This window comes from Myotis daubentonii, chromosome 1, assembly GCF_963259705.1.
Source record: "Myotis daubentonii chromosome 1, mMyoDau2.1, whole genome shotgun sequence".
NCBI classification, from domain to species: Eukaryota; Metazoa; Chordata; class Mammalia; order Chiroptera; family Vespertilionidae; genus Myotis; species Myotis daubentonii.
In genome coordinates, this window is record NC_081840.1 from 117442 (window position 1) to 138008 (window position 20567).

General features: G+C 67.4%; 1 protein-coding gene across 6 annotated transcripts in view; it reads right to left on the minus strand.

The window, feature by feature from the left end:
• The window catches only part of PACS2 (phosphofurin acidic cluster sorting protein 2), a 31178-nt gene extending 13222 nt beyond the window's left edge, over window positions 1–17956 (minus strand). For 2 of the 6 annotated variants that reach the window (XM_059684610.1, XM_059684592.1), the window contains exons 1-5: window positions 17548–17956; window positions 3748–3835; window positions 3081–3170; window positions 1157–1282; window positions 312–474 (exon numbers count right to left, since the gene is read on the minus strand). In XM_059684610.1, the coding sequence (XP_059540593.1) occupies window positions 312–474; window positions 1157–1282; window positions 3081–3170; window positions 3748–3835; window positions 17548–17666 (586 nt within the window). In that variant the 5' untranslated portion in view covers window positions 17667–17956. The remainder of the gene's footprint in view (window positions 1–311; window positions 475–1156; window positions 1283–3080; window positions 3171–3747; window positions 3836–17547) is intronic. The other 4 variants (XM_059684603.1, XM_059684582.1, XM_059684619.1 and 1 more) reach the window with 3 other exon arrangements.
• Window positions 17957–20567: the final 2611 nt, after the last annotated feature.

Below are 20567 nucleotides of genomic sequence, written 5' to 3' on the forward strand. Positions count from 1 at the left end.
GCCCCCTCCAACCCTCTGGGGACGCCCGCGGCCCTTCCTGCCCAGCACAGGTCTCAGCCAGCATCTCAGGCGGGACTGGGCCCCCCGCCTGCCCCCTCACCCCACGGGGACAATGGCCCCAACAGGGATGGTGGTGGCAGGCCATGCGAGGACCTGTGCCCAGACCCGGAAGGCACCTCCATCAACCCCATGGCTTCTGCTTACGGACGATGCCACGGCCTCCGCGGGCAGGGCTGGGAGGCCCACAGCCACCCCGGGAGGACGGCCAGGGTGGCAGGAGGCAGGGAGGGGGCCCTGGCGGAGGCACTCACCCGTGGACTTGGCCTTGGGGCCGGCCTGCATGGCGCTGTCCTCGTGGTCGATGGGCTGGCTGGACAGGGAGAAGATCCAGATCTCGGCCACCTTGGCGGAGGCCTCCTTGACGCTGCTGCACAGGCTCAGCACCTGGCCGCCCTCGGGCGGGCGCTGCATCACCTGGGGCGGCACCGTGCCAGCAGGAAGAGGGTGAGAGAGGACACGGAGCTGGGGAGGGGCCAGGAGGGAGCACATGGGGCTGGGGAGGGGCCAGGAGGGAGGACATGGGGCTGGGGAGGGGCCAGGAGGGAGCATGCTGGGCCCAGCTGGGTGGCCGGCACCAGGCTCGGTCACCAGGGCCTGAAGGCTCAGGGAGGAGGGTCCCCAGCCCAGCTGCCCAGAAGCACAGGGTGTGGGCAGCAGCTCCCACACGAGCACCAACTCACAGGCTGTGCCTGCAGGTACGTGAGGGCCACGGAGACCAGCCACTGCAGGGGCCCTGCCTGTGCGGCACACCCACCGGCACCCGAACAGGCCCCGTGGCCCCCCGGACCCCCGCGCCCAGGCCGCAGCTCCCACAGGTCCCCCAGCACAGGTGGCGGCAGGGAGTGGCTCCAGCGGGACGTACCCCGCTTCACCAGGGAACCCCTCCAACTCTACGTCCCCCGGCCACCCTGACACCACGCCGCCCGCGAGGGCCGCCCACGCGCTGCCGCGCCCTCGGGACAAGGGCCCAGGAGGGACCGGGGCGGCCCTGGTGGGGACACTTCCTGGGAGGAACGGGCCACACCCACTCCAGGCGGAAGCTGCCCAGCCGGCGGCCGCGGGCCCGGAGAGGGCGTGAGCGTGGAGGGCGCCTCACCTCGGCCATGTGGATGGCGCCCGCGGCCAGCGTCTTGTAGCCCAGGATGGTCCGGTTCTTGTAGCGCTTCCTCCGCTGCAGCATGATCTGCAGCTTGTTGCCTTCCCTCTTCAGGAAGTGGGGGTACTGTGGGGAGGGGCCACGCTGTGGTCCACACCCCCCACCTGCCAGGCTCACGGCCCCCAGGTCATGGGGTCGCGCGGAGGTCACTGCCGCTCACCCCGACACTAGGAACAGCTACTAGCGGGCAGATGTGCGGCTGCTGGGGGCACGGGGGCCACCGCCCCCAGCACCCTCTCCCCCAGGGCAGGCGGCCGGGCGTCCCGCGCCCCCACGTGCTGCAGCGGGTGGGGGTGCAGGACCCCAGAGCACGTGTGTCAGAGGAAAATGCTCTCAGGCCTCCTTAAAGCTCACAAACGAAAACCAATCTCAAAAATTGGGGGATGGGCCTGGCGGCGGGCGCTCCGGCGGTTGGAGTGCCTCATTGCAAAGTCGGGTCTCGGGTTCGATTCTGGTCAGGACACATCCCAGGCTGCAGGTCCCGCCCCGCCAGGCCCGTGCGGGAGGCAACAATCGTCGTCTCCCTCTCGCATCAGTGCTTCCCGCGCTCTCTCCCTCTCCCTTCCTCTCTCGAAAAATCAATTTACAAAAGCACGTCCTTGGGTAACGAAAAACAGTGGGTGGCCGGGTGGGGTCAGCCTGCGGACTGAGGGTCCCAGGTTCAGTTCCGCACGTGCCCAGGCTGCGGGCTCGGTCCCCAGTACAGGGCGAGCGGGAGGCAGCCGGTCAATGATTCTCTCTCATCGTGGATGTTCCCCTCTCTCTCCCTCTCCCTTCCTCTCTGAGATCAATAAAAATGTATTTTAAAACCCACAGCGGGCAGGGGACTGTCCTGCACTGACTCCACGTGCTCACACCGTGCACGTCTTATTTGTTGTTGTTAATCTTCACCCAAAGATGCGTTTCACTGCTTTAAAAAAATATTTTTTTATTGATTTCAGAGAGGAAGAGAGAGGGATAGAGAAACATCGATGATGAGAATCATTGATCGGCTGCCTCCTGCACGCCCCCTTCTGAGGACCGAGAGCCCACAACCCACGCATGTGCCCTTGACGGAATCGAACCCGGGACCCTTCAGTCCGCAGGCCAACGCTCTACCCACTGAGCCAAACCAGCTATGGCTCTACTGCTTTTTAGAGAGAGTGGAAAAGAGGGAGGGGAAGAGAGAGAGAAACATTGACTAAGAGACACATCGACTGGTTGCCTCCTGCAGGAGCCCCGACCGGGGGTGGGGAGAGAACCCACAGCTCAGGTACAAGCCCTTGACCAGGAATCGAACCTGCAACCCTTTGGTGTGTGGGCTGGCGCTTTACCCATTGAGCAACACTGGCCAGGGCTGTGCATGTCTTTTTAAAAAAAGGATGAAGTGTGCACTTTGTAAATTATACTCCAACAAACCTGCCCCTCCCCCAGAGAACACCAGCACAGAACCCAGGTGTGCCGTGGGCGTCAGAGCGGGGTCCGCGGCCGCCCGGCAGAGCCGGGCCAGGGTGGGCGGTGGCTCTCGGGGTCTCCCTGTGTCCCTCACGCAGTGAGAGGAGCTGCAGTGGGTGCGAGATGGGCCGGCGGGAAGGGGGCTCAATGGGACGGCCGCTGGAGCCCGAGCGGGGTCCCACACGGCCAGAGGCGCGCAGGCGGGACCCTGCCCTGCGGGCCAGGTCGGGCCGGTCAGGACTCCACAGAGTCCAGGGGCGCCTGTTTCCTCGGGGTGTCCAGGGTGAGCCGAGCCACACGCACGGCCCACGGCAAAGGGTCCGCACTCGCACCCCGAGCTCCCAGGTGCTCCTCCCGTCTGCTCCAAACGGGACGACCGTCCAGCCCCCCCCCCAGGAGGGCGGCCGCAGCCTGTCACCTGGAGGCCCACCTGCAGCGAGAAGGTCAGTGCCAGGTCCGTCTCCACTTGTCCACTGGGGGGCAGCACAATCTCGTGGGACCGCAGGACGCGCTTGGAGCCCTGGGCGGAAGACAGCGTGTGGTTCAGCGTCGCAGGGAGGGGACCCTCTGCCCACACCAGCCACCGCGGCCACGCCCCTCCTCCTCACGCAGGACCGAGCCGGGCTGGGGAGCGGGTCCCAGCTCCCAAGGGCCGTGTGGGAACATGGGTCTTCGGCCCTCGCGGCCCCTGGGCATCTGCCTCAGGACCGAGAAGTCAGGAGGGGCACCCACAGCCACTGAGGGGCCCAGCAGGTCCCGGCGAAGGGGCCCTCCTGACACCTGCCACCTACCCCCTGCTGAGGGCGCGTGAGCACCAGGGCCCCAGAGCGAGAGGGGAGAGCCGCTGGGCCGGGCCCTGGGTGGGGGTGGGGGGGTGGCAGGCACAGGGTGCGAGCACAGGGAGAGTCGGCCGCCCTGGGGGAGGCCCATCCGCTCTCTCAGGGGCAGGATGCGCCCCAGGAGGGTCCCAGCTGGAGCATCACTGCCTTCTGGGCGACCGCCCGGCCGAGGCTCCCGGCTCCCCGCACACACTCGCGCCTGCTGCCCGCGGAGCCGCCCGCTCCAGCCCGGGCGGGGGGCGGGTAGGGAGGACTCGCCTGCATCTTCACAGCAATCACCACCGAGATGAGCTCCTTCTCCAGCTCCTTGAAGACCACCAGCTTCTTCAAGGTCAGGCTGCACAACCTGCAAGGGCACAGGCAGGCTCAGCAGTGCCCCCCCCCCCCCCGCCTGGGCGGTGCCCGCACCATCCTCCTGCCTGGGCGGTGCCCGCCCCCCCCCCCCGCCTGGGCGGTGCCCGCGCCCCCCCCCCCCCCGCCTGGGCGGTGTCCGCACCCTCCCCCCCCCGCCTGGGCGGTGCCCGCGCCCTCCCATGCACCTCAAGCCCAGAAAGGCCCCAGCCACAGCTGGACCACCACCCTCCGCCCATGGCCTCCAGCTCCACAGTCACCACGGCAGACGGGCCACCAAGTCTCCCAGGAGCCCCAGCCCAGGACCCCCTTTGGGTCCCCGCAAGTGGTGAGCACCCCCGGCAGTCAGCCAGGCGCCCTCTCCGAGGGTCCCGGAGGTGACTGGGTGAGGGTCTGTGGGCAGGCAGGAGACCAGGCTGCCAGTGCCCCCGCTGTGAGGGCGCCAGCCTCCCACCCGAGGCCCCGCCCACCCGCCCACTGGCTGGGAGCCTTCCTTGACCCACCAGGTTCGCCTCCACCCTCTGTTCTGGGCAACACCGAGTCAGAAGGATGGTGTCCACCCTGAGGGAGGGCCTGGGGGACAGGCCTGCATGTCCACCCGCCTCGCGGCAGGGTCTGCACTGACCAGCGGGCGCTGTCCCAGGAGGCCCGCTTCCCAGGAAGCCCCCGCACAGGCTGGGTCCCCAGCGCACCGACCAGGACAGGAGAGGGAGGGTGTGCGCAGCCCACGTCCACGTCCGGGGGCCAGGCCGCAGGCCTCTCGCGCTCACAGCAGCCCTGGCGCTCTCCCACCCGGTCGTCAGCCTGACCGAGTCCCAGCGCCCGTGTCCCAGTCGGGACACCCAGCCTTCCCGGCCCGCCCGCAGAGCCTCACTCGGTCCCCACGGTGGCACCTGAACCCCAGGAGCAGGGCAGAGGCCTGACATGCCGGGCCACGGGCACAGCGCCTGCTGGCACCAGAGTGGCGCGAGGCTGTGGGGCTACGAGGGGAAAAGGACCGAGGGGGAGCGGACGGAGGGGTTAGTGCCACCAGGACAGGCCCCGCCTGGGCCACAAAACCACGTGAGCACGTTGAAGGCACTGGGCCAGCCGGACGAACGGTCCCCACTGGCACGGCGGCCGGGAAGCTCCCGGGACCCTCGCGACCCACAGGCCACAGTGACAGGCAGCAGGTGCCGCGGCCCGTCCGGGAGCTCGCGGGCACCGCCAGGCAGAGCCGGGGGCACCACGCCTGAGCCCCTGGAGAAAGCCCTCAACCCGCCCCGAGGACACGAGGAGAGCGCCCGTCAGACCCAGGGGAAGGCGGAGACCAGGAGCGGGAACCAACCCAAAAGCCGGCTCCTGGGAAGATTCCGCCGACGAAGGAAGAAGAAAAGCTGGGTGTGCTGGGCACAGGGGAGGGCTGCCCGCACGGCGCGCGGACGGGGGTGAGCACAGCCTGAGACGCCGCGCACCAGCTCGGAGAACCTGGCCGCAGGCGCCCCCGCCCCCGGGACGAAGACACCGTCTGGACAGCCGCACCCACTAAGCTGAGTTGACAGCTAGAAACTCCGCAGGAGAGACCCAGGCAAACCGACCCAGAGGCTAAGGAAGAAGCCGCACCAGCTCTACGTCGGATTTCCAGAAAACAAGACCCAGGGAGCCGAGCCCCTGGCTGCGGGAGCAGCGGGCCGCTCAGCACCGCACGCAGCAGGCACGGCCCCACACGGACCCTCCCAGCAGCGGCCTGGCGAGGCCCCGGGGCCACACGCGTGTCCAGGGACGCCGGGCTGGCTCCCCGTCAGAAATCAGTCATCGCCAGTCGCCAGGCCGGGTCAGGAAGACCTAACCCTCCTCGACGGAGCCAGAAGCACCTGACCGACGCCACATCCCCGTGCGACGGACGGAGCCCGCTGAGCCCTTCTTGCCGGCGGACCCTGCGCCCTGAGCGTCTCCTGGACCAGGGAGCTCTGCAGAGCCTACAAGCGCAGCAGCGTCGTTCCACAGCAGCAGCTAGCACCTGGAAGCCAGTTTTTAAAACACTGTGCACACTAGGGAAGCTCAGTGTATTTTTTTTATTTGAGAGCGGAAGGGAGAGGGAGAGATAGAGACATCCATGACGAGAGAGAATCGTCGATCGGCTGCCTCCTGCGCGCCCCACACTGGGGATGGAGCCCGCAACCCGGGCCTGTGCCCTGACCCGAATCGAACCCGGACCTCCTGGTTCATGGGTCGACCCTCAGCCACTGAGCCACGCCGGCCGGGAAGGAAGCTGATGTTTAAATTCCGTTTACAGTGGCTCCAAAGCAAAAAAGGAAAAACCTAAATCTAACAAGAACCAGGGCAGGATCTGAGCTGACAGCTGCGAGGGCAGCGGCCGCAGTGAGCGAGGAGGGGCCTGGCCCGGCCGGCCCAACGCAACTGCAGGGCCCGCAGCAGGCCTTTCCCGCCGGCCTCCACGCGCTGCGTTTAAACTCCTGGGACCCGCAAAGCGCCCCAATGCGGGGACACTGAGGAGCGGGGCCAGGCGGGCCCTCCGCTCCCACTCCCGCCCCCACCTCCGCCTGCAGAGGTGCTGTGAGCCGCGGCCAGGTGCCCGGCAATGGAAATGGGAGCTGGATAAATTCAGCTTCAGCCAAGTAAAGCTCTGCTCTGTGAAAAGCACGCGCAGAGCGGGAGGAAAAGGTGCAAGTCCCAGCTGACGGCGCTTCGTCCAGAACAGACGGAGAACGGTCAGAACCAACAGTGAGAGTCAGCAGCCCGCAGCACAGCCGGTGGGCGCCGGGGGACGAGGGGCGAGTGAAAGGCAAGGGGCTGGACGTACAGGCTGGTGGTCACAGAACAGTGGCCGGGGTGTAAGCCGAGGGGAGGAAACAGGGCGAAAAGAGCGCAACAGCCGGCGGCCTGGCTCGGAGGCTGAGCGTCAACCCAGGAGCCAAGAGGTCGCAGTGCGGGTGCCGGTCGGGGCGCAGGCCCGGTTGCAGGTTCAATCCTCCGTGGGGGGCGTGCAGGAGGCCGCCGCTGATGGTGCTCCTCTCCCATCCATGTTTCTTTTTTTATTCATCCTCACTGGAGGGTATTTTCCCATTCATTTCAGAGAGGATGGAAGAGAGAGGGAAAGACAGAGAAACATCCAGGTGAGAGAGACACGTCGATTGGCTGCCTCCTGCACGAGCCCCAACCAGGGCCCAGGCCAGAGAGAAGTCTGCATCCGAGGTACGTGCCCTTGACCAGAATCGAACCCGGGACCCCTCAGTCACAGGCCAACGCTCTATCCACTGAGCCACACCGGCCAGGGCTCTCATCAATGTTTCTCTCTCTCCCTCTCTCTAAAAATCAATGGAAACATTAAACACTGTCACGACTCTGCGTGCCAGGTGGGCACTTGGCAAGGCCTGTGCCTGTGTAACCGCCACGCTGTGCACCTGAAGCTCCCGCGGTAACACGGAACGTCGCTGTAATTGGAAACTTCCTTTACTTAAAAAAAGGAAGTGGGCAGAGACTTGGACGCGTCGTAGAAGACACTTGGAGGGGACACAGCCCATGAGCTGTGTGCATTGTCATCACCAACCAGGAGCGCAGGCCACACCACGAGGGGCCGCACAGCCTCTGCAGGACCCCAACCCCAACGCCCGAGGTGGGAGGCGGAGCTCTGTGTCAGGTGGCATCAGCATCTGGCCATGCCCTGCACCTGCCGTTTGAAAAGTCCTTTTCCAGACGTTAGAGAAGCCACGGACCTAAGTGTACCTCAACCCATCGCCAACGTGCTGCAGCAAGGCCCTCCAGGCTGAGTAACACCCACGTGTGGCCCTCGCTGGTGTGGCTCAGTGGACAGGGCGTCGGCCTGTGGACTGCAGGGTCCCGGATTCGATGCCAGTCGAGGGTACATGCTCCGGCTGTGGGCTCGATCCCAGGTAGGGGGCGTGCAGGAGGCAGCTGATCCATGATTCTCTCTCTCTCCCTCTCCCTTCCTCTCTGAAATCAATAAATTAAATATAGAACTTATTCACATATTTAAAAAAATAACTTCCCAAACAGGGCTCCACCACTCAGAGAGCAAGCAGGGCGGCCCTGCCCAACCGCACCCCAGGCCCTCTGTGCGCCCAGGACAAGGGTGCCTTCACCTCACTCACTCATTCACTCCCTCATTCATTCATTCCCTCTCTCACTCATTCACTCCCTCTCTCATTCACTCACTCGCTCACTCACTCACTCACTCACTCGCTCACTCATTCACTCATTCACTCACTCGCTCACTTGCTCACTCACTCGCTCGCTCACTCACTCACTCACTCTCTCACTCACTCGCTCACTCACTCATTCATTCTCTTGATCGCTCACAAGCTGGGCTGACTTGGGCAGACAGTGCCACTAACTCCTCCACGGCCTGAAACGCGGACATCTCCACAAACCAAGCCAGGGACAGCGCCGGGCGGACACAGGGCTGCAGGGCCGTGCAGACCGAGGCAGGCGTCCGAGGACACAGGCTCTTAGGGAAGCACAGGGGGACGAGACCACAACTCGGAAGGCCGCAGAGGTGCATCCTCCCGCGCGGCCGGGCCCCTGCTGCGTCGGCCACACAGGGTCCGCACGGGACACAGCACCGCTCGCCTGCCGGCTGGTGTCCTGGGGTCTAGCCCCATCCCTGTCCCCTTTTCTTACAACTTGTCATTGTTGTGGCAGACACACGTGACAGAGCGGACCCTGTGGGCCGTGTGCAGGCAGGACCTCTGCCGGTGACGCAGCCACTACCTCCAACTCCAGCACCTCTCCCGCCCGCAGGGACACCCGGCCTTGGCCACCGCCCTCGCGTTCCTGGCCCCGGCAGGCGCCCCGCTGCACTGCCCTTGTCCCGGGGACCCCCCAGCCGGGGCCTCTGCTCTGGCCTCCTCCCCGGGGCGGTTTCCAGATTCACCCGTGCTGGGTGTCAGCCCTCGGCCCGTGTACGGGGAGCCGCTCCACGCCGGCAGAGCCACGGGCTCAGCACTGGCCCCCCAAGGGCGCGGGGTGTGGGGGCATCTCCAGGCTGTGCGTGGGGCCACGGTGCGCGGGCTGTGTGACCAGCCGAGGCCAGGCTTTGTTCTGAAAGAGTGATTTGTGGGGCCCCCGGGGACCCTCTGTAGCCCACCGAGCGGTCCCCGGCATTGCCAGCTGGAGGCACCGGGGCCCCCATGGCAGCGTTGGGCACGGAGGAGCGCGTTGATGGGTTTCTGGAAAATGCAGCCGGCTGGGCGGGTGGGCCCTGTAGAACGCTGACTCCCGCCGCGGCCCTCCAGGCCCACGGGACACAGGACACGGGACACGGGACACGGGACACGGGCCAGGCCTCTGCGGTCCCAAACGTGCTGACTGTGTCTGTAGGAGGGAGAACTGAGGGGCCTTTTGTTTCTGGGCTGACCCGTCGGTGCCATCGCGTGTCTGTCTCAGTGGGCGCTGGGCTCTGCAGTGGCAGCTGGCCAGGGGGCCCACACCCCGTCCGCCTCCAGGGAGAGGATGGGGGCACCCCGGTCCTGCTCGGCTCTGGGGGGGCCCGCCGGCGGCCCTGCGGCGGCTGTGCAGAGTGAGGCTCCAGCCCGCCCGCAGCCGCGCGGTCACCTCTCCCGGGCTGGGCCGCTGCCACGCTCGCTGGCCCAGCGCAGCCTTCTCTGGTGTCTGGGCCTTATCGGGACACGCTGCCTCCTGCTAATCAGGAGAGGTCAGAGGTGCCTCTCCGCGCCCACGGCCAGCACGCGCCTGCGGGAGGCAGGGGCCGTCGGGGCTTCGTCTGGGGCGGCTGGGACTCCTCGGAAGGGGTGGCGGGAGGGGGGCTGGGTCCGTGCCACCTCCGCCCAGCAGAGGCCAACCCCACAGGCCACAGGGCACAGGAGGAGGTGGAGCCAGGCTGGGGGGAGGGGCAGCATGGCCAGCGGACGTCTGCCAGCAGCAGGCCACCTGGCCCTGCAGAGCGCTGCCTGTCTGTGGGGCGGCTCCCAGGACTGTGCGGACAACGTGGGACACACGCACCCACCTCAGCTCCAGGCCGCCACTCTGGCCCCAGCCATCAGGGGGCCCGCCCGCAGGCCTGCATCCTGCGCCTGGGTGACTCAGAGGCCCGGGGTCACCCCTGCCCCTCCGCCTCCAGCCCACAGCCAGGCCGCGGCGCACCTCACCAACGCCGCAGGGAACCCCACACTGTCCCGGGCTGGCGAGGCCCTGCCCAGGGCTTTCCTGTGAGTGAGGGTCCCCCACGCCCCACGGGCTGTATTTAGCAGTGACACGCAGGCCCGGCTGGGAAGCCGGGTGAAGGGCAGCAGCGGGCACAGGAAGCAGAGATTCAGGTTGGGAGCCCCAAGAGCACCCAGGTGGGGCCACATGATCTCCCTGCGTGACCTGCGGCCTGGACCTGCTACCAAAGCCCCAGGGACGAAGCGATGGCCCCAGGGTGTCGCGTGTGAATGCTGGCGCCACCCACGCCCATCACACCTGAGACGCTGGACACGGCCCCCAGGTCAGGGACACCGGGGCCCTGTCCCTCCTGGCCCCCTCCCCTCCACTCGCTGTGCCGCCCTCTCACCCCTGCCATTCCTGCTCCACTCATTCTGCTGAGAAACCGGTGCTGGGGGCAGCAGCTCCGGCCTCGCTTCGCCCTGCTCCCCCTCTCCCGCGGCCACCGCCCCCCGGCCCTCCTCACTGCCTCTCCCTGGGCCACAGCCCAGCAGGCTCCGTGCAGCACCAATAAAACTCCTGGGGTCCCCATAATGGGGTCCACGGTCCCCACAGCCTCCGCCCAGCAGCAGGCCCTCTGGAAGCCTGGCCCTGACCCCGGCTGTCGGGCCTTCTCAGCCTCTGACCACGTGTGCCAGGCTCCCGGGGACAGGGCCACACTGAGGCGGGCTCAGCGGCCACTTCCCACCACCCCCATGGGCCCAGCGGTCACCTCCTGGGCCCCGGCCGCTCACCCTGAAGCCAGGATTGTGCCGGGGGCTGTCCACGCGCTGGTGGCTGAGCCGGGTGGGGACCCGGCCTCGGTCCCTCCTCTTGGGGAAGGTCTGTGGGGCTGGCGCCTCCTCTCCCGGTGCTGAGCGCCTCCCTCGGCCCCGCACGGCTCTCAGGGCGCAGATTCCCGCCCCGTCAGGCTGTCCCTCCCCGGACCCGCAGGCTCACTTCCAAGGAGGGTGCACTGGCCCCGCCAGGCACCGGGGCTGCGGGTCGGGGAGGATGCTGCAGGTGTGCACCCAGCTGCACCCCAAAGGGGCCGTCTGGCCCTCGCCAGCCAGGTGAGGAGCCAGGTGAAGAGCCTGGGAGAGCTCAGGCCCGGGGGACAGAGGCTGCGGCCACTGGCCGAGCACCGATGACCCTGAGGACGCCAGGCCCCTGGTGTGCGGCCCTTCAGAGGCAGGGCCCGCGGGGCACCCCACCTCCCCTAGAGCCCCTGGGCCAGTGCCCCCCGGCCAGGGGCCAGGCCAGTCCTCGGGCGGTGCGGGCGGCACGGCAGCCGCGGGGAGAGCGCACGGCCTGGTTCCGGGGTTTCTGTCCAGGAGGGGGAGGCGACAGCTGCCAGGGAGCAAATCTTTTGTTAACCCTCAGCTGAGGCTGCTTTCCCATTGGTTGTTAGAGCGGGGGTGGGGGTGGGGGTGGGGGGCAGAGAGGAAAAGAGAGAACCATCCATGTGAGAGAGGGGCAGCGACTGGCTGCCTCTCGCAGGCGCCCCAGCCGGGACTGGCAATCACACCTGCAACCCAGGCACATGCCCTTGACCAGGAACCAAACCCACAGCCTTTGGTGGGCGGGCGACAGTCTAACCACTGAGCACAGGGCCAGGCCCGGGAGCACACGCTGAAGGACAAACACATGCCAGGCGGGCACGGGCTCGAGAGGCCAGAGGGGGTCTGGACAGGCCGTGCCAGGCTGGCCACCAGAGCCCCTGCCAACCACAAGCGCATCTCGGCCGCCCACCGCGCCCGCCCTGCGCCTCCTCCCGTGCAGGCCCAGCACCGGGAGCCTGGGGAGAGGCCAGCCCGGGACTGGGGCCCACGGGAGAGGAACAGCCGCTCTGCGCCCCCCTAGGTCAGGGCCGTGTGGAGGGGTGGGGGTGGGAGTGGCGGGTGGACATGACCCCACTCCTGCTGCTTGGACAGCCAGCAGGGACTGAGCGGGAGGAGGGCCGTGGGCTGCTCCGAGGGCCGCCCGGTCACGCGTCCTTCCAGGCCTCTCGCCGGTCTGTGGGATCTCCCACCCGCACTGCTGCCCCTGCCCTGGCTCCAGGGCCTGCGCTCTGCCCGCCGGCTTCTCCACGGAGAGGCAGCGCCGGCACAGGGCGCCCAGAGCAGGCCCCGAGTCAGTGGGCAGCTGAGGTGGCAGCTGTCCCCACCCCGTGTCCTCTGCGGTGGTGACAGGGAAGGAGAGTCCGTCAGCCGGGGCCAAAGTGCTGAGTGTGCCCCAGGCCGGGGGGGGGGGGGGCCCGTTTGCGAGCAGCCGGTCAGCGCCTTTCCCAGGACTGCTCTCCAGGAGGCGGCCAGGAGAGAGGGAACCAGGGTGGGCATCTCTCTCCCAGTGGACCCAGGCCAGGGCCCAGGACAGGCAGGAGGACCCGCCAGACTCACAGACCCGCGCCTGCTGCTGCCCAGACGACGGACAACGACCTTCCCGGCCGCCTGAGCTGCGCAGGTGCTGAGCCCAGCAGAACCCGCTCCGACCGGGTTCCTAGTAACAGCCTGACCCTCGAGGAGGGGCCAGAGGCCGTGCTGCTCTGGACCCCAGGCAGGTCCCACCGCCCCCCCCCCTGGAGCGACAGGGGGAGGGGGAGGGGCAGGCACAGGAGACACCCAGGCCTGCCCCTGCCCAGACCCAAGGCCACAGCCTCCCATCCCTGCAGGTCCTGCGAACAGCGCCTCCCTGGCTGGGTCGCGGCCGCCACCCTGCAGCCCCCGCAGCCCCCGCAGCGCCAGGAGAAAGACGCCCCCGCTCCAGCGTCTCCATCACCCGCTCTGCCTGTTTGCCACGCTCCCCGGGGCCCGTCCTGCCCACGTACAGGACCTGCGGCTGCAGCCTGAGCTCCACGGGCAGGATCCCCCGGGCAGCGGGCACCATGTGGGCACCGTGCCTGCCTCGCCGGAGTGGACGAGGGTCGGTGTTCGCTGGAGGCCTAGACACACACAGTGCAGTGACCAGGAACGCAGTCCGCCCGGACAGCCGCTCTCGCTGTGTGTCACACCCTTCACAGTCCGCCCGGACGGAGGACACCACGCCACCCCAGCCAGGAGGAACCGGCTCTCAACCCGGGCACGCATATTCGGGCCTCCCCGCAGAGCCGTCTGGCACCGACTGAGCACACGCTCCCCCCCCCCCCCCCCGGCACCGGGAGCCCACGGACACGGACAGACGCGGGAGCCAGCCCGGGGGGGAGAGGCTGCCACAGCCTGGGTCCCAGCAGGAGTCCCACTTCACGCACCGCGAGGGCACACCCGCCAGGCACCCGCACAGCGGTGGGCAAGTGGGCGGCAGCTATGGCCGGGCGCCCGGAGGCCCAGTCCACAGGCCGTGCGCCCCTAAGTCAGCTTCCTCAGTCTCTCCTGGATGCAGCGCCCCCTCCCAGGGGTGCCAGGCTGCACCCAGCTCGAACCCTGCCACCCCCACCCATCCACTCGCTCCTGCAGGCAGCCAGCCCCACCTCAGTCCCGCACCATCCTCCCAACACACTCCCTCGAAACAGATCAGCGACTTCCCCAAACTCAAGCGAGCCCACATCCTGAGCGCGGCATCCTCCTCAACGTAACGACAGGCCCGGCGGCCGGCCGGCCGGCAGCTCCCCGCCCAGGCTCTGGGCAGGACTGGGGCCCGCCCGCCCCTCCCCGGAGCCGCCCGCAGCAGCGCCTCGCCCAGGCCACGGACAGTGCGGGAGGAAGGCCTGAACTGCCACTCTTCAGGGACACGCAGAGCCGGCCCGTGGGAGGGGCTACGTGGGCCGGAGTTCTGGAAGTGGGGAGACAGAGAACGGGGCAGGCACAGCCGCAGAAAGAGGCCGAGAACTTTCCAGAATAATGGCGGGCGGAGAAGCCACAGATTCAACAACGGGAGAGCAGCTCGAAAACCCCCTGCATTTGGGAACGAAGAAACTGAAACATCCCGTCAGGTTAAAGAAAGGGTAACGGGAGAATGCACAGATAAGGTAACGGGAGACAGACACGTGCCAGCACGCGAGGGACCCACGGCCTCCCGGCGGTGAACGTGGCTGAGCGTCGACCTGTGAACCAGGAGGTCAGGGTTCGATTCCCCGTCAGGGCACAGGCCCGGGTCATGGGCTCGACCCCAGTGTGGGGCGTGCAGGAGGCAGCCGATCCACACTCCTCATCATTGATGCTCTCTCTCCCGCTCTCCCTCTCCCTTTCTCTCCAAAATCAATAAAAAATGTGTATTTTTTTAAAAAGTGTTGGATTGCACTCAACACCCCCTCGCAATGAGCAGAGCGTGAAGCCCGAGGAGCAGCCATCACAGCCACGGGAGAGCTAAGACCGAGGGGACGACGGCCGGGATGGCAGCAGCTGGTGGCTGGGCCACGGTGCCGCCACGTCGGGAAACCGGCCATTTCTCACGGCCGGCACCACCCGCCGGCCAGCTGTTCCGGAGAAGAGCGAGGACACAGCCCCGTGGGCCCAGCAGTTTGAACACAATAGCCCGACCTGGGAGCAGCCCAAACGCCCACCCCGGCCACAGGTTTAAAGGGAGCTTGGCGGGCGCCTTCCGCGGCCACGGTGGCCGCAGGACGAGGCCGGGCCCGGAGCTGAGGTCCTGGAACTGGGGGGTGGGGGAGACACACGCCTGCAGGGGTGCTGAGCCGACATGCAGACCTCTGGCTGGTGGGGTGGCCGCTGGGCACCCAGCTGTCACAATGCATTTCCAGCTGAAGATCTGAGTGTAAACCGAACCTCTGTGACGCCCTCAGACAGGCCAAGGGACGGACAAGGAGGCCCCAGGGGAGCGCGGGAGCACCTGGCTGGTGTGGCTTAGTGAGTGTCGCCCCGCGCACCAAAACCGTGCAGGTTTGGCTGCTGGTCAGGGTACATGCCTACGTTGCAGGTTCGATTCCTGTCGGGGCACAAGCAGGAGGCAACTGATGGGTCTTTCTCTCCCAAATCAGTGTTTCTCTCTCTCTTTCTCCCTTACTCTCTCTCTTAAAAAATCAATAAAATCATATATATTTTTTAAACGTAGCTCTGGCCCTAGCTGGTGTTGCTCAGTGGACAGAGCGTCAGCCTGCGGACTGAAGGGTCCCAGATTCAACCGGTCAAGGGCACATGCCCAGGTTGCGGGCTCGATCCCCACTAGAGGGTGTGCAGGAGGCAGCTGATCAATGATTCTCATCACTGATGTTCCTGTCTCTCCCTTCCTCTCTGAAATCAATAAAAATATATATTTTTTAAAACGTGGGGGAACAGTAGCATGTGAACAGATGTCCAAACCCAGAAACTAACCATCAACACGGGAACCTCAGCAGGGGAAGGGCAACGGGCTATCCAAGGTGACCAGGCTCTGCTGGGGTCGGGGGGGGGGGGGGGACTCAAGGGGAGGGGGAGGAGCGCTGTGTCACCACAAGGGAATCCACGAACCCGCCACCGCCCTCACCGCCACCACCGCCGCCACCTGAGAGGATGAGCAGGAAAGAGACGAGGCCGGCCCAGCAGCAGCATGGGCCGCACACGGCCAAGGACACCGGTCGGAAGAGGGGGCCCCAACAAACCCAGGCAAAGGCCTCGCTAGCCCCCCAAGGAAGCTGCTGAGACGGAGCGGAGGAGGGGAAACGGGCAGAAGAAAGGGGAGGAATTTCCCTGACGAGGACGCACAGGTGCCTGCATCAGAGAGACGCAAATGAAAACCACGATTCCATTTCACACCTACCGACTGGCAAAAATTCAGCCAGGCAGAGTTGGCAAGAAGGCCGGAGGGGGCCGGCGCTGGCACAGCGCACTGGGAAGCTGCCTGAGAGTAACACTGGGCACCCCCCCCCCCAAACCACACTGCCAGCATGTGCGCACGGCAGGGGCAGGGGCAGGGGCAGGGGCAGGGGCAGGACGGAAGGCCGACAGCAGCCCAAACCGGAAACAAGCCAAAGGTCCGGACGGCAGAGGAGCACCTGCTGTCTGGTGGGGTCACCCCAGAGGGACAGACATCGGACGGACGCCACTCAGAAACGTAGAGATCGGGCAAAACCGAGAGCAGAGAAAATCTGACCCCTTTCCCATAAGGCCCCGCGGAGCACAGCTCAGCCCAGCCTGGCCAGGACACGCGCTCGGGACAGGGAGGGCCCCCTACTCTGACCACCGATGGCAGCTCCCCGACACCCGTGCCATCCAGCCAAGACCCCACAGCCCCGCACACAGGCCAAGTGGGCTCCTACTGCAGCTCCGGGGGGACAGCCCCCCACGCCGCGCCGGCCTCTCCTGCACCCCCCCACCCCCCGCCGCCAAAGGCCCAGGTACGAGTCTGTGGTCTGTCATGGAGCCCGGGAAGCTACTAGACACGCGGCCAGGCAGCCTGCGCTCTGCACGGAGTCTGGGGACACGTGGCCAGGAGGAGGCGAGCATGGACGAGGAGAGCATAAAAGGCCCAGGGGTGCTGGTGACCATGCAGGGGGGCAGGCAGGAGAAGCTGGGGGGTGGGGAGGGTCCAGGATGACCCCGGGCTGTGGGGCCCAGCGCTGGGGCAACTTCCAAGACAGGAAAAGGAGAGGAGTCCAGGCCGGGGAGAAACTCCGGAGCTTGGCTTCGAGGCCCACCCTGCCCACTAGCACAGCCGGGCCCTGAGCTCTAGGGGGTGGGGGAGCCCTCTGCACCCCCAACGCCTCACTCCGCAAGACCCACTGAGGGGCGACGCCAGCCGCGTCCTGGGCCTGGATGGCACTCCGGAGCTCCCCCAGTAGGTCCCCCCCCCTCCAAACGCTCCTCCCTGCGGCCCCGGCAGCCCGCTGGCCATTCCAGAGCCAGCCCTGGTGCAAGCGCTTGTCTCCCCACCAGCCTGGAGTTTCATCAGCAGGAGCCACCATCGGGAGGAAACAGCAGAGCTGAAGCTGAAACGGAGGAGCTGGGAGCGGAGCGGAGTGGGGCTGGCCCGCAGACAAGCCTGGTCCAGCTGTGACCACTGGGCGAGGGGCTTCCCCCAGGTGGGACGGGAGTGTCTTTGCGACGGGATCCTAACCGCAGGCTGCAAAGGGCAGGGACATGTCCAGGCAGCCGGCCCCAGATTACCAGGCACAGTGCAAGTGCGGGGGGACCCCCGACCCCAGGACCGCGGCGGATGAAGGATGTGCTGGTGAAGGCACACGATGGCGGCCCCAGGTCTGGGTGTCCTCTGGACAGGGTGCCCTGGGGGTCACTCCCAGGCCACTCAGACCTCACAGTGCGGCTGGATGGAAAAGGAATCCGTGGTACCCGGTGGGGAGGAGACGGCCTGGGTCAGCTCCTCCAGCGCCCACCCCATCCCTGGGCACCCACCAGGTGAGCGCCCCGGACAGCCTGGGAGACGGCCCTGGGGCACCTCCGCGCTCGGGGGCGCCTCGCAGGGACGCGTGTGTCCACAAAGGGGCGCAGACGCCCCGGCCCGCGCGCCAGGTCCCGGGAGTTCCCAGACGGAGGTCCCGGGGGGAGGCCCCGGGTGGGGGCCCCGGCGCGAGGTCCCGGTGGCCGGCCCCGGGCGGGGGCCCCGGTGGCCGGCAGGTGCGCGCGGGAACAAAGCGTGGGCAGGGCGGCGGCGTACCTGGGCACGCAGCTGGGGCTGGAGCCGTCCACCTCCCAGGTGGCGAACAGGTTCATGGGCACCGGCGTGTTGAGGGCGGCGGGCGCGCCGGCCAGGCCCAGGCGGCCCCGCTCGGCCATGGCGCCGGCCCCCCGCTCCTCGGCGGTCTGGAGCTGCGGCCGGGCCGCGGACGCGCGGCGGCGGGCGGCGGGCGGGCCGGGGCGGAGGGCGGTGGCGCGGTCACATGGCGGTTGGGCGGCTGGGACGGCCGGGCGGGCGGCGGACGGGCCCGCGGGCGGCGACCAAGTGCAGCCGCCCCGCCCCGCTTCGCGCGCCCCCGCCGGCGGGACCGCGCCGCGCGCCCCCGGGGCTGGGACCGCGCGCCGCAGGCGCCGCCGATTGGCTAGGCGGGCGCGCGCTCGCACCTCAGGCCCAATCACGGCCCGCGGGCGCCCCCCGGAAGTGAGGTGAGCGCACACCCGCCCCGCCGGCGCCGCGCGAGGACCCCACCCGCCCCCGCGGGAGCGCGCGCCCGCGCCTGCGCACAGGCCCCGCCCCACGCCCCGCCCCGCCCCGCCCCCCGGGAGCGGCGGATGGGCTGAGCGGGACTCCGGTCCTCCCGCGGGGGCGCCCACCTAGCGCGCTTCCCAGACCCAGGGCCGGGCAGCCCCCCACCTCCCCCCGGAGCAGTCTTCGTCCCCAGGCACCAGCCCGGGTTCTGCGCGTCCCGGAGCCCGCCGTGCCCTCCTGTCCCGTCTCTCCCACGAGCCCCCAGACTGCCGGGCCCCTCCGGTCCCCCACGAGGCCTGGCGGGCGGCGGGGGGACGCGGAGCAGCGGGAGGACCTGGGTCGTCCGCCCACAGCCCCGCCCCCGGAGGGGTTTCCGCGTGCGGAGCCCTGGGGCACCCCCCCCCCCAGCTCCCGCTCCTGCTGGGGGGGGGGTGGAACTGAGCCCCGTGAATCCCCTCCGGTTCCTTTTGGGCCGGAGCCGCCTCATTATCCAGCGGCGCCTTTTCTGCGTGTTTCACCGAAGACGAGAGAAATGTCTGGGTGCAGGGCAGGCCTGGCCGGGGGGGCCCCCAGTGAACTTGGGGACCCAGGCTAGCAGGGGGCGGTGGGCGGAGCTGCTACCCGGCCCACAGGTCGGGCAGGGGAAAGGTCCCGGAACCGACAGCTGGGTCTGGGGGCCGAGGAGTCCCCTCCCCCAGCCCTGGCGGGTCTGGTCAGTGGCCAGGGGCTGAGATTTGGGGAGAGCTCCCCGCATCACACCGCTGCTCTTCTCCCCGCCCTGTGCGTCCTGTGGTCTCCAATAGTTTTGCTGAAATGAACCAAATCCACGTGCTCCCACGGCCCCCAGGGCTCCTGCAGTCCCCCCCCCCACCCCCAACCCCCCGCAAGGACCCCCCTCCGGCCTCCAGCTGTAACCCGCTATCTGGAGCGGAAAACAGCTGCGGCTGCTCCAAGCCAAGGGCGCGCTCGGGAGAGAACAAGAGGAGCTGTGTCTCCCACGTGTGCCTGTCCCTTTGGGGGCGCAGCTGACAGCCTGGGGGGCTGTGCCGCTCGGCCAGCTGACGGGGTGTTGTCTTACAGGGCTGCTCCTGCCCCTGGCACCTGTGGGTCTTGTACCTACAAGACGGGGCGTTCAGGGGGAGGGTGGCAGCCCTTGGCGAGGACGGGCTGCTGTGGGTGACAGCGGGGGACACACACCCATCGACAGACAGCGCGGGCAGATGACCGGGCCGCCTGGCGCTGTGTCTGTGTCCCCAGCGTCGCCCCCTGGCAAGGAGGACAACAACCGGGGGTCACGTGAGGAAGTCGGGGTGACTAAGCCGTGCACACGGGGGCCTGACACCCCCGTGGAGCTGGGGGGCTCCTCCGCACCAGGCACCCTTGGGAGCCTGTCCCGCCACAGCCGCCGGGTCCCATCCCCATTTGACTGTTGGGGAAACAGGCACAGGAGTTAGGCACCTGCCACCGGGAGCAGCCAGGGAGGTGGCGGCACACAGTCCGGCCCAGAGCCCCCCAGCCCCCCAGCCCCCCGCCCAGGTCACCACGACGGTGAAAACGCTGAAACGCTTGCCTGGCTGGTGTGGCTCAGTGGCTGAGCCTGAACCCATGACTCAGGAGGTCGAGGTTCAATTCCCGGCCAGGCCCGGGTGGCAGGGGCCACGCAGGAGCAGCCGATCCATGATTCTCTCTCTCATCATTGATGTTTCTCTCTCTCTCCCTCTCCCTTCCTCACTCTGAAATCAACAAAAACACATTTCAAAAACATTAAATAAATGATAAACTCTGGGCGAGGCGGGGACGCAGACACAGAGACACGTGTTCAAGGCGTGTGTTTGTTTGTTTCAGCTGGGACCATGTGGGCACCAACATGGTGGTGGTGAGGTGGGGGCCCTCTCTTTTCCAAACGCCCCACGCGGACAGACGCCGCTCTGGTGGCCGGAGGTGTGTTTTTGGCCGGAACCTCTTGCGTGCCTGGTCACCTTCTGAGTTTGAAAGTGACTGTGTTCATCCTCCTTCGGTGGACGCGGGTCCCAGGCGGGTGCCGTGGCGGCAGGAGGACACCCTCCCGGTGAGCCTGGCATGGGTGACACCCCCCGAATGCGTGGAGCACACCTGGTCCTTCTGGGGGCTGTATCTTTAAAGCAGGAACTTACTTCAAGAGGAACCCCCCTGGCCCTGGCTGGTTTGGCTCGGTGGATACAGCGTCAGACTGCGGACTGAAGGGTCCAACGTTCGATTCCGGTCAAGGGCACATACCCGGGTTGCGGGCTTGATTCCCAGTAGGGGACGTGCAGGGGGCAGCCAATCAACAATTCTCTCTCATCATTGATGTTTCTAACTCTCCCTCTCCCTTCCTCTCTGATCAATAAAAATATTTTTTTTAAAAAAAAAGAGGAACCCCCTGGACAACGGGGTGGCTGGGTGTGGTTGGGCTGGAAGCCAGAGGGGAGTGCTATCCAGAGCCCTGGGGTCCCAGGAGAGCACCTTGAAAGCCTTTGCTCAGGGGTCGGCGTGCCCCTTTCCAGCCGTGT